Raw genomic sequence first — 12,378 nt, 5'->3', positions numbered from 1 at the left:
ATGTACATATGCTGCGGCTACTTGCATTCTCAACATTTGTTCCTGAGCAACTGATTCGTATTTCTGATAAATGTCTTGTTTAAGCTAATTTTGCTTGAGATTGTGACACATTTGTTTCAAACTGGTAATTATCACATCCAATTAAAAATTATGTGTGACGTTTCGATAATTACACTGTCATCTTCATGAGAGGTTTGGAATACTTTTTCCATAGGAAGACGATTTCAAAGATTATAACGTATCGACAGGACATTCAGCGGTGCTAAATCCTACTTTTATTTCTGGATATCAACATTCCTGCATCCCCAACCTCTGGTCTTTACACGTCTTAGATGATTCAATATACAAGATCCTGTTACCATACGCACGATTTTTGTCCTGCTAGAAGTCATCAACTGATGATGACAATTTTTTTAACACAGATTACAGTCTTCATAGTGATTTCAGTGAGAAATATTCTATTTCATTGTGCAATATGAGGCTGGCCGTATATGAAGCGCGTTAGTTTGCTCATTGGTTCCGTTGTTGAATACCTTGTTCTCATTTGAGAATGTGGTACTACTCTCTTGGATTGAGTAAGGGTTTTATTGCATTTGAGATTGGATGATGACTACGTTGATCTGTTGGTATTTGCTTCTTATTATTTGTTTACATCAAGCTGGAAAGTAACATGACGGAAACAGGACACGTTGAATTCAATTATACAATAGTGTAACTTCTGTACAACACATTTTCGTGAGTTTGCTTAATTTTTAATGTATTTGTAATGAAGATAAAATAAAACACCGCGGTAATCTGCTGAACGATATTTTTGCAGTTTCAATATTATAGATAAACATCATTGAAATGTATGTTTATGTCTCAGAAGTCGAATTTATTTATTTGGAATAAACGATATTATCGTCAGACATTTGTAAAACCTTATGCAATTACCTGAACAATCAGCAAGCCCGATATTTAGAAATAGGGAGTTTAATGATCGTGATACGTCTTGTAAGGTAATGGTAAGCCAGGAAAACCATAACAAACTCGTGAGCTTTATTGTCTAGCCTTAGTTGGCATGGTGTTAAAAGGAATAACCGGAAAATATAAACAAAATAAACAGAGATTATATATTACTAGAGGCACAGAAATAGTGATTGTTTGCTAAGTGCACACATATCCTCGTGTCTATATATAGTCAATACCAAATATGTACACCAAAGCGTAATGAAAGTATGGGTAGTGTAAAGATGACAAAGACGTCGTTATTTATAGCCATGGGGTTTAATTCTCTGTCAATGAACATATGTGCCTGTATATGAACAGTACATTCACGTCTAGCAGTAGCGTTTACACTTCCTTATTGCTGTTAAATCGCCATTTTGTTAATAATGACTGTCACAAGAACTGTGTTTACCAGGGATGTGTTTCTGATCCTATTCATCTTCCTCCAAACCAGCAGATCTGAAAGTAGGTGATTTAAAGTTGTTTACAGACTGATTATAGCAAGTTGACTGATTTACTTCGGTGATAGATTTGATAATTTAGCTAGATTACTGCTGTATGGGTAAAACTTTGTTTCCTTGATATTCGGGGGTACTGTGTAGAATTAAACATAACGTATTATAGTGTAGAAATGTTGTACAATTACCATATGATACGTTTATTGTATGTCATTTTGACATTTGATGTCTACAGAGAAAAGTATTTTAGATATATATGTATTTAGATATATGAATTACGAAATTATTACTTTGCATCAATAATAATAAATAAATGGATTTTTTTAACCTTTTTGTAATGATAAACAGATTTATTGACACCCGTTCCATAGGGAGTGAAATAGGGAACTGTAGGAGAACAGACAAGGGTTTCGCCGAGAGTAGAAACTTACCAAGTGATAAATGTGTTTGCTCTTTCCTGTTGACTTACCTGATCGCAGGTGTGACATTATTGAATTGTTTAAGATACAATACTTCCTCCACATCAGCAGATCTGAAAGTAGGTTGTATAAAGTTATTTACGGACTTGCACTGTTGAAGTACACACAAAAGACGTTGTACTTGACTGTGCGATCTTTAAGTTTCCTATGTTTGGAACATCTAATAAGATAAATAATATAAGACACTGAATACATGTTTCATCGTATAAATTATATCGATCGTAAAATGTTGCAGGTAATCTCGCTTTATTCAAGAATGCTTCGCAAAGTTCCGATAGTGGCAATACATGGACAGCCAGTAAAGTTGTGGATAACTGTTTGAAAACAAATATTGAATCAAACTGCTGTACACATACAAAACCTAGAGCTCACAAGGAAGTCTGGTGGCGTGTAGATCTTGGAGAGTTAATGACTGTAGATAAAATCAAAATTTATTACAGAGGTGAGTATATCAGTCAACAATTGTACTATAAACATATACATCAGATATACAGTTACGTCAAAGTTTCAAAACACTTACAGTTGATTAAAATACTTATATAGCTGCATATATTGTCCTTGTTGCCTTTACGATTCAATACACACATATTTACCAGTTGCAGTACTGACCAGGACATACATAAGCTTAAACAAGCCACGCATTTACCATACACATTACTGATAATGATAAAACATCATCAAACAAGACACATATTCAATAAATACGTGCATCTCAAGAACAGAGTTAGTGTTAAACATGACATAAGTGTAGCAGATACTTTATAGATAAATACAAAGACATAGCAAGACACATAAATCAGTCACACTACTGACATGGAAAAAGACATAATTAATCAAGACATGTATTGACCAGAACACATTACTGAGAAGGACAAACAAATAACACGATACATGTTTACCAAACATGTTACTGAAATCAGCATATATATGAATGCACAAGTTTCATATATACTAAGCACATAGCTGTCAAGGACAGAGTCGTTTTCAGATAAAAAATATTTATCGGACACTTTACTGAAACGGAAATAGACATGATTAAACGAGAAAAAATAATCACCAGACAGTTTCAAAGACAAGAAAAGTCAAATATTTTATTAAGCACATTACTGACCAGAACATACGTGTGATTAAACAAGACACATATTCGAACAAGTTAGTGCTAATGCACAGACATAACAACACACATATTAACAAGACATATTGTTTCCGTTACCAATCCAAAACAGGCCACACATTCACCAAATACAATACTGATAATAACATAGACATTTTCATTTTACAAAGATTTAATTGAAAAAACTAGGTATCCATGAACAGGCTAAAACTTACATAAGCTATATCCGTTCTGTTAAGAAATGTCTATATTTGATTTATAATACAGGGAACACAACGATCACACGAGCAACTGACATCTATAGACAAATTACCTCCCCTATATTGTGTTTACCAGAAACTAATTCAAACATTACTGGTACGTTCATCGACATGGTATAATGAAATGAGATACGTATTTACCAAACATACCACTAATAAGGATAAAAACATGATTCATAACAACGCTTAAATAATTAACACGCCACAATTGTTTTTATCTTGAAATATCATATATTATATTAAGAACCGAGTAAAATTATATCATTGGTGCAGCTATACTGCTTTCAACTGTTAACGTATCCATTTATTATTATTGAAAAAATGGTAAAAATAAGAAATCGATTTATGTTCAAGTTATCAAGCAAAAATTGGTTTATTTAAGGCTCACAGTTCCCTTCAATTGTTATCTAGCAAATAAAACATTTACAATCACAATAAGTACCGAGCAGGGAACGACCGGTATAAAATATAGTTTAAAATATAGATATACAACTATTTGCCTGTACTTCGAACGTAGCTGTAGATGCAGTTTAAAGTATTGATTTATTATTAGTGAAAATGTTAACTATAACAGGAATATAGTTATCTTCCATCAGGTTAGATTTATCTTTTCTCCAATTCTGTTTGCCAATTAACTCAAAGATAGATACAAGGGAATTTATCAACATGGTTTAATTATTTGCAGGAACGGACATGTGTGCTTTACTGTCAGTTATTAATTCCTTAAAGAACTCTATCGACATGATTAATGCAAGTCGAAACTGGCGTTAATTCTTATTTTAAATAATAAAATAAACATATCAAAGTAATTTTGCACTTGTATTGTACATGGCAGGTAGTTTCGCTGGTTAGCTATACAAATATTGGGTGCTTGCCAAACCCGGATATATTTACTGAACTATAATAATGTTAACATTTGTACTTATCCACTTTTTGGATTTTGAAGTCATCACACCTACAGTACAAACACAACATACAAATGTGCATATATTTCAGTCGTGGATTAAATGATAAAACTTTCATCTTTATTATAGCCAATTTTCAAATCAGACTTGCGGGTTATCATCTTTACCTGTCTAATACCACCGACACACCGACCCAAGGTGTCCTCTGTTACGAGGATAAGAGTATGAAAGAAACTGAAGTACAGTTGGTGGTAACACATCAGTGCCCGTATGTAGCCCAGTATGTCACCGTCTACAACTATCGAAACAACAGTAAGCGGCAAGAATGGTATTCTGATTACGCTGTTCTTGAGTTATGCGAGGTACAGGTGTTTGGTAAGTATAACCTCGTTTGACATAATCTAGAATACGTCGCTTTCTAAAAACGGGATGATGCTAACAACTGAAATGTGTCAGAATATTAAACACAATGTTGTAATTAAATGTTGTTCGGTTACTCTGGAGATCTAGGATAAATCATCTAAGACTTAAATATTATCTACTGAAAACAAGTTTTCTGCATGTTAGAAATATCTATCAAAGTTAAATATATTAAACATATAAATCATGTTATATAACATAAATATACATGTGTATGTGTGGGTCTGTAGACACATGTAGAGATCTCAGCTCTTAACAATTGCAACCATTGGAATTTCGAGGCCTGGTACGTGTAAGATTAGTCAAATTTTCTCAGTTTTTCGATCTTGATCTAAAAGGATGAACATGCATATCAACATATTTTATTCAATTTTTGCTTCATGTATATTTCCTTCATCTGCTTCCTTTTACCTGTCAAATCAAATTACTGTACCATCAAACTTCTACTTCCTTGTTTCTGTGCAAACAACGACTAAATTCGACTTGTAAAGTTGAGACTCTTATGTAGATATTAATCGCAGTTCGCTCTCAAGAAGACACAAAGCACGATGATTGATTGGTTTGATCATATTTTCAATGCAAATATCATTTGAAGATATTTGTATATTACGTCTTTAAAGTATGATGCATTAAAAAAAGAAGCACCATCGCAAGATTCGACACATTTGATAAATATTTTTACCCAAGCGGCACTAAAAAGTCACATGTTTTTTAGTATCCCCTTAAATACATCAATTACCTGATAGAAACACGTTTTAGTTTTCATAGCCATAAGATATCAGATTGAGTTTTATTTAAGTAAGGTATCTGTTTACAGCTATTGTATAAATCACTTTACACTGTACAATTCTGGGGAATATTACACCTTCTTCTATGTACAAGTGTTGCTTTTGTGCTTTATCGGTGTTTCCTTCATCCTTTATCAGTGTTACCTTCATCATGAGTATTACCTTCCTCCTTTATCAGTATTACCTTCCTCCTTTATCGGTGTTTCCTTCATCCTTTATCAGTGTTACCTTCATCCTTGATCAGTATTACCTTTATCCTTTATCAGTGTTACCTTCATCCTTTATCAGTGTTACCTTCATCCTTTATCAGTGTGATCTTCATTCTTTATGAGTATTACCTTCCTCCTTTATCAGTATTACTTTCCTCCTTTACCGGTGTTACCTTCATCTTTTACTGGTGTTACCTTCACCTTTATCAGTATTACCTTCATCCTTTATCAGTATTACCTTCATCCTTTATCAGTGTTACCTTCATCCTTTACCGGTTTTACCTTCATCCTTGATCAGTATTACCTTCATCCTTTATCAGTATTACCTTCATCCTTTACCGGTATTACCTTCATCCTTTATCAGTGTTACCTTCATCCTTTATCAGTATTACCTTCATCCTTTACCGGTATTACCTTCATCCTTTATCAGTGTTACTTAAACTCCTTTATCACCTTCATCCTTTATCAGGTAACCTTCATCATTTAACCAGTGTAAACTTCATCCTTTATCAGTATTACCTTTATCTATTACCTTCCTTTATCAGTATTACCTTCCTCCTTTACCGGTGTTACCTTCATCCTTTACTGGTGTTACCTTCATCCTTTATCAGTATTACCTTTATCCTTTATCAGTGTTACCTTCATCCTTTATCAGTGTTACCTTCATCCTTTACTGGTGTTACCTTCATCCTTTATCGGTATTACCTTCATCCTTTATCAGTGTTACCTTCCTCCTTTATCAGTATTACCTTCATCCTTTACAGGTGTTACCTTCATCCTTTAAAGGTCTTACCTTCATCCTTTATCAGTATTACCTTCATCCTTTACCGGTGTTATCTTCATCCTTTACTGGTGTTACCTTCATATCAGTATTACCTTTATCCTTTATCAGTGTTACCTTCATCCTTTATCAGTGTTACCTTCATCCTTTATCAGTGTGATCTTCATTCTTTATGAGTATTACCTTCCTCCTTTATCAGTATTACCTTCCTCCTTTACCGGTGTTACCTTCATCTTTTACTGGTGTTACCTTCACCTGTATCAGTATTACCTTCATCCTTTATCAGTATTACCTTCATCCTTTATCAGTGTTACCTTCATCCTTGATCAGTATTACATTCATCCTTTATCAGTGTTACCTTCATCCTTCATCAGTATTACATTCATCCTTTACCGGTGTTACCTTCATCCTTTATCAGTGTTACTTAAACTCCAACTAAGGTAACCTTTATTTATAACCAGTGTAAACTTCATCCTTTATCAGTATTACCTTCCTCCTTTATCAGTATTACCTTCCTCCTTTACCGGTGTTACCTTCATCCTTTACTGGTGTTACCTTCATCCTTTATCAGTATTACCTTCATCCTTTATCAGTGTTACCTTCATCCTTTACCGGTCTTACCTTCATCCTTTACTGGTGTTACCTTCGTCCTTTATCAATATTACCTTCATCCTTTATCAGTGTTACCTTCCTCCTTTATCAGTATTACCTTCATCCTTTACCGGTGTTACCTTCATCCTTTACTGGTGTTACCTTCATCCTTTATCAATATTACCTTCATCCTTTACCGGTGTTACCTTCATCCTTTATCAGTGTTACTTAAACTCCAACTAAGGTAACCTTTATTTATAACCAGTGTAAACTTCATCCTTTATCAGTATTACCTTCCTCCTTTATCAGTATTACCTTCCTCCTTTACCGGTGTTACCTTCATCCTTTACTGGTGTTACCTTCATCCTTTATCAGTATTACCTTCATCCTTTATCAGTATTACGTTCATCCTTTACCGGTCTTACTTTCATCCTTTACTGGTGTTACCTTCATCCTTTATCGGTATTACCTTCATCCTTTACCGGTGTTACCTTCATCCTTTCCTGGTGTTACCTTCATCCTTTATCAGTATTACCTTCATCCTTTATCAGTATTACGTTCATCCTTTACCGGTGTTACCTTCATCCTTTACTGGTGTTACCTTCATCCTTTATCGGTATTACCTTCATCCTTTATCAGTATTGCCTTCATCCTTTATCAATATTACCGTCCTCCTTTATCAGTATTACCTTCATCCTTTATCAATATTACCTTCATCCTTTATCAGTATTACCTTCATCCTTTATCAGTATTACGTTCATCCTTTACCGGTGTTACCTTCATCCTTTACTGGTGTTACCTTCATCCTTTATCGGTATTACCTTCATCCTTTATCAGTATTACCTTCATCCTTTATCAATATTACCTTAATCCTTTATCAGTATTATCTTCATCATTTATCAATATTACCTTCATCCTTTATCAGTGTTACCTTCATCCTTTATCAATATTACCTTCATCCTTGATCAGTGTTACCTTCATCCTTTATCAATATTACATTCATCCTTTATCAGTGTTACCTCCATCCTTTATCAATATTACCTTCATCAATTATCAGTATTACCTTCATCCTTTATCAATATTACCTTCATCCTTTACTGGTGTTACCTTCATCCTTTATCAGTATTACCTTCATCCTTTATCAGTATTACCTTAATCCTTTACCGGTGTTACCTTCATCCTTTATCAAGGTGTTACCTTCATCCTTTATCAGTGTAACCTTCATCCTTTATCAGTGTTACCTTCATCCTTTATCAGTGTTACCTTCATCCTTCACTGGTGTTACCTTCATCCTTTATCAGTGTTACTTTCATCCTTTATCAGTGTTACCTTCATCCTTTACTGGTCCTTTATCAATATTACCTTCATCCTTTATCAGTACCTCAATTTCCTTTATCAGTATTACCTTCATCCTTTACCTTTATATTACCTTCATCCTTTATCATATTACCTTCATCCTTTATCAGTATTACTTATCCTTTCCTTTATTCAGGTATCCTTTATGGTATTACCTTCATCCTTATTTCATCCTTTATCAGTATTACGTTCTTCCTTTACCGGTCTTACCTTCATCCTTTACTGGTGTTACCTTCATCCTTTATCGGTATTACCTTCATCCTTTATGAGTATTACCTTCCTCCTTTATCAGTATTACCTTCCTCCTTTACCGGTGTTACCTTCATCCTTTACTGGTGTTACCTTCATCCTTTATCAGTATTACCTTCATCCTTTATCAGTATTACCTTAATCCTTTACCGGTGTTACCTTCATCCTTTATCAATATTACCTTCATCCTTTATCAGTATTACATTCATCCTTTACCGGTGTTACCTTCATCCTTTACAGGTGTTACCTTCATCCTTTATCGGTATTACCTTCATCCTTTATCAGTATTACCTTCCCTTTATCAGTGTTACCTTCATCCTTTATCAGTGTTAATCCTTTATCAGTGCTTTATCAGTGTTACCTTCATCCTTTATCAGTGTTACCTTCATCCTTTATCAGTATTACCTTCATCCTTTACCGGTGTTACCTTCATCCTTTACTGGTGTTACCTTCATCCTTTATCAGTATTACCTTTATCCTTTATCAGTGTTACCTTCATCCTTTATCAGTGTTACCTTCATCCTTTATCAGGTATTACCTTCATCCTTTATCATATTACCTTCACCTTTATCAGTGTTACCTTCATCCTTTATCAGTGTTACCTTCATCCTTTATCAGTATTACCTTCATCCTTTACCGGTATTACCTTCATCCTTTATCAGTGTTACCTTCATCCTTGATCAGTATTACCTTCATCCTTTATCAATATTACCTTCATCCTTTATCAATATTACCTAAATCCTTTATCAGTATTACATTCATCCTTTATCAATATTACCTAAATCCTTTATCAGTATTACCTTCATCCTTTATCAGTATTACCTTTATCCTTTACCGGTGTTACCTTCATCCTTTATCAATATTACCTTCATCCTTTATCAGTGTTACCTTCCTCCTTTATCAGTATTACCTTCATCCTTTATCAGTATTGCCTTCATCCTTTATCAATATTACCGTTCTCCTTTATCAGTATTACCTTCATCCTTTATCAGTGTTACCTTCATCATTTATCAATATTACCTTCATCCTTTATCAGTGTTACCTTCATCCTTGATCAGTATTACATTCATCCTTTATCAATATTACCTAAATCCTTTATCAGTATTACCTTCATCCTTTATCAGTATTACCTTTATCCTTTATCAGTGTTACCTTCATCCTTTACCGGTGTTACCTTCATCCTTTATCAGTGTTACCTTCATCCTTTATCAATATTACATTCATCCTTTATCAGTGTTACCTTCATCATTTATCAATATTACCTTCATCCTTGATCAGTGTTACCTTCATCCTTTATCAATATTACCTTCATCCTTTATCAGTGTTACCTTCATCCTTTATCAATATTACCTTCATCCTTTATCAGTGTTACCTTCATCCTTTATCAATATTACCTTCATCCTTTATCAGTATTACATTCATCCTTTATCAATATTACCTTCATCCTTGATCAGTGTTACCTTCATCCTTTATCAATATGACCTTCATCCTTGATCAGTGTTACCTTCATCCTTTATCAATATTACCTTCATCCTTTATCAGTATTACCTTCATCCTTTACCGGTGTTACCTTTATCCTTTATCAGTGTTACTTAAATTCCAACTAGGGTAACTTTTATTTATTACCAGTGTAAACTTCATGCTTTATCAATTATTTTTATTTCAGGTCATCTCTGTTTTGAGTATACACGTTTACGGTGGTATTTTTTTTTTTTTTTTTTTGCGCTTCTGTATGAATGAGTACCACAGTATTCAGGCAAATGATAAGTATGAAAAAGTTTAAGGGGTATTTAATTACGTGCTACCTTCAACAGCCGCAAAGAGAACGAAATTAAATCCTCTGTGAATATTACCAACTACACAATATATTAAAACCTCTTCCATCTAAACACAACAAAATTGTAATAAGTCATCTGTCTCAAATCCCTCTGGTTTTTATTTCTAGGGTGCAAAACATTAGGTAACCAATCTTTTTACAATGTTCAGTAATTACATAAGGTACCAGGTATATTTTTCATGTACATGTAAAGCAATGAGACACATTTTAAAGTAAAAATGTGGAGAATGAAAGGAGTCTGGGCAGCCACTTTGTTGGATAATTTCAACACATGATATTTAAAAGCTCCTGAATACCACTTATATCAAGTCATGTCGTGTTTTCAGATTCTCGTGGGTTCTTAAAATGCACAGCATTATTCAAACCAAGAGTTTTCTTGTAAGAACAAAAACGAACATCTTCCACTTAACAGTTGAAAAGTTACAGTTCTGAAAAGATAATCCTGAAAATAGGTCACCCTTGATTCTAATTCTCCTAATTTCGTGGTGAAGGTGTCAAATTATGAAATTTAAATGGTAGAAAACTAAGTATACATTCATAGGAACATTGACAAACAATTAAGCATCATTAAAGCAGGGCAATCAAAATCATGCATGTACACTATTCAATAAATGCTAAAAATAAGGGAAAGCAGTACTACATAAAGTTTACCATACTTCAAATTATGCATTAATGAATGTACATGCAGTGTAGCTTGATTAGGAACCAAGGAAGTCTCAATTTTGGTAGTGCCAACCAAATTTCCATTAAACATATAAGTTTTGCTTATGGGGAATCTGGAACCTAAATTTTTTAATCGATATACAATACCTCTTTCCTTTTGGAATTATACTGATTGCCCTTGCTTTGCCAACAATACACTTAACATGTCGGTGCTTAAACTCTGGTTATGATAACAGTAATGTCAATTGGTGACGATTTGGTGTAACGTCGCTCCGTGCGGTGTAAGATAACACTTCTCGGTGACGATCTGGTGTAACGTCGCTCCACACGGTGTTAGGTGACAGGTTTCAGTACTGATTTGGTGTAAATGTCATTCCCTTACTGTATAAAGTAACACTTTTAAGTGAAAGTTTAGTGTAATGCCGCAACCATGCGGTGTTAGGTAACATTAAAGGTATCGATTTGGTGTAAAATTAATTCCGTCACAATGTAAGGGTAACACTTGTTACTTGTTGTTGAGATTCTGGTGTAAAGTTACACTCTCTAACGGTGTAAAGTAACACTTTTAGGTGATAACCTGGTGTAAAGTCACTCTTTTAAGGTGTAAAGTAACCCCTTTAATTGATAACCTGGTGTAAAGTCACTCTTTTAAGATGTAAAGTAACACTTTTAGGTGAAAATCTGGTGTAAAGTCATCCCCTTTCGGTGTTAGATAACGCATTTACACCGATTTAGGATTGAAGTAACACAAATGTCGGTATACTATACACTTTTCTTTGTTGTGATTAACTTTACATCAGAAATGGTGTAACCATAAATTTTACACTAAAATAGGAGTGAATTTACACGTTTAAAACATCATATATGGATGAACGTTACACTAAAAGTGTAGTTGTTGATGTCTAGAGTGTATAGATGTTGTATTATCAGAATATCGAACATTTCTACGTACTTGAGAATTAAGTCAGGGAGGTCTTTTCTTGCCTGAATATTGATAAAATTGCATTGGTCTGAGGTGAAACAAACTTTCAGTCATATCTGTTTAAATATGATTTCAAACATGTTTGAGCGTAAAACTAAAAGTTGAAAACGTGTATTGAAATGTCTTCGACATCATAATCTAGCCGGAATACGAGGACTAGATTACCTATATATAAAATGTCCGTTATAACTTCTCCAAGTTCTTCCGGACTGAGATCGATTGAACAGAACCGAAAAAAATTTAATCAATGGTGTTTGAAGGTTTGTACAATATCATGTGGAAGTAATTTAGCATTCAAG

The 12,378-nt window shown here is 33.9% G+C and overlaps 1 protein-coding gene across 1 annotated transcript in view; it reads left to right on the top strand.

The window, feature by feature from the left end:
• Positions 1 to 1,373: 1,373 nt before the first annotated feature.
• The window catches only part of LOC132551803 (receptor-type tyrosine-protein phosphatase kappa-like), a 28,802-nt gene continuing 17,797 nt past the window's right edge, over positions 1,374 to 12,378 (top strand). The window contains exons 1-3 of the mRNA XM_060215947.1: positions 1,374 to 1,452; positions 2,160 to 2,366; positions 4,333 to 4,578. Coding sequence (XP_060071930.1) covers positions 1,374 to 1,452; positions 2,160 to 2,366; positions 4,333 to 4,578 — 532 coding nt within the window. The remainder of the gene's footprint in view (positions 1,453 to 2,159; positions 2,367 to 4,332; positions 4,579 to 12,378) is intronic.

Source organism: Ylistrum balloti, unplaced genomic scaffold, assembly GCF_031769215.1.
Source record: "Ylistrum balloti isolate Yb309-2 unplaced genomic scaffold, AGI_CSIRO_Ybal_v1 Utg370216, whole genome shotgun sequence".
Lineage (NCBI taxonomy): Eukaryota > Metazoa > Mollusca > Bivalvia > Pectinida > Pectinidae > Ylistrum > Ylistrum balloti.
This window is presented reverse-complemented; position numbering and strand designations above follow the sequence as displayed.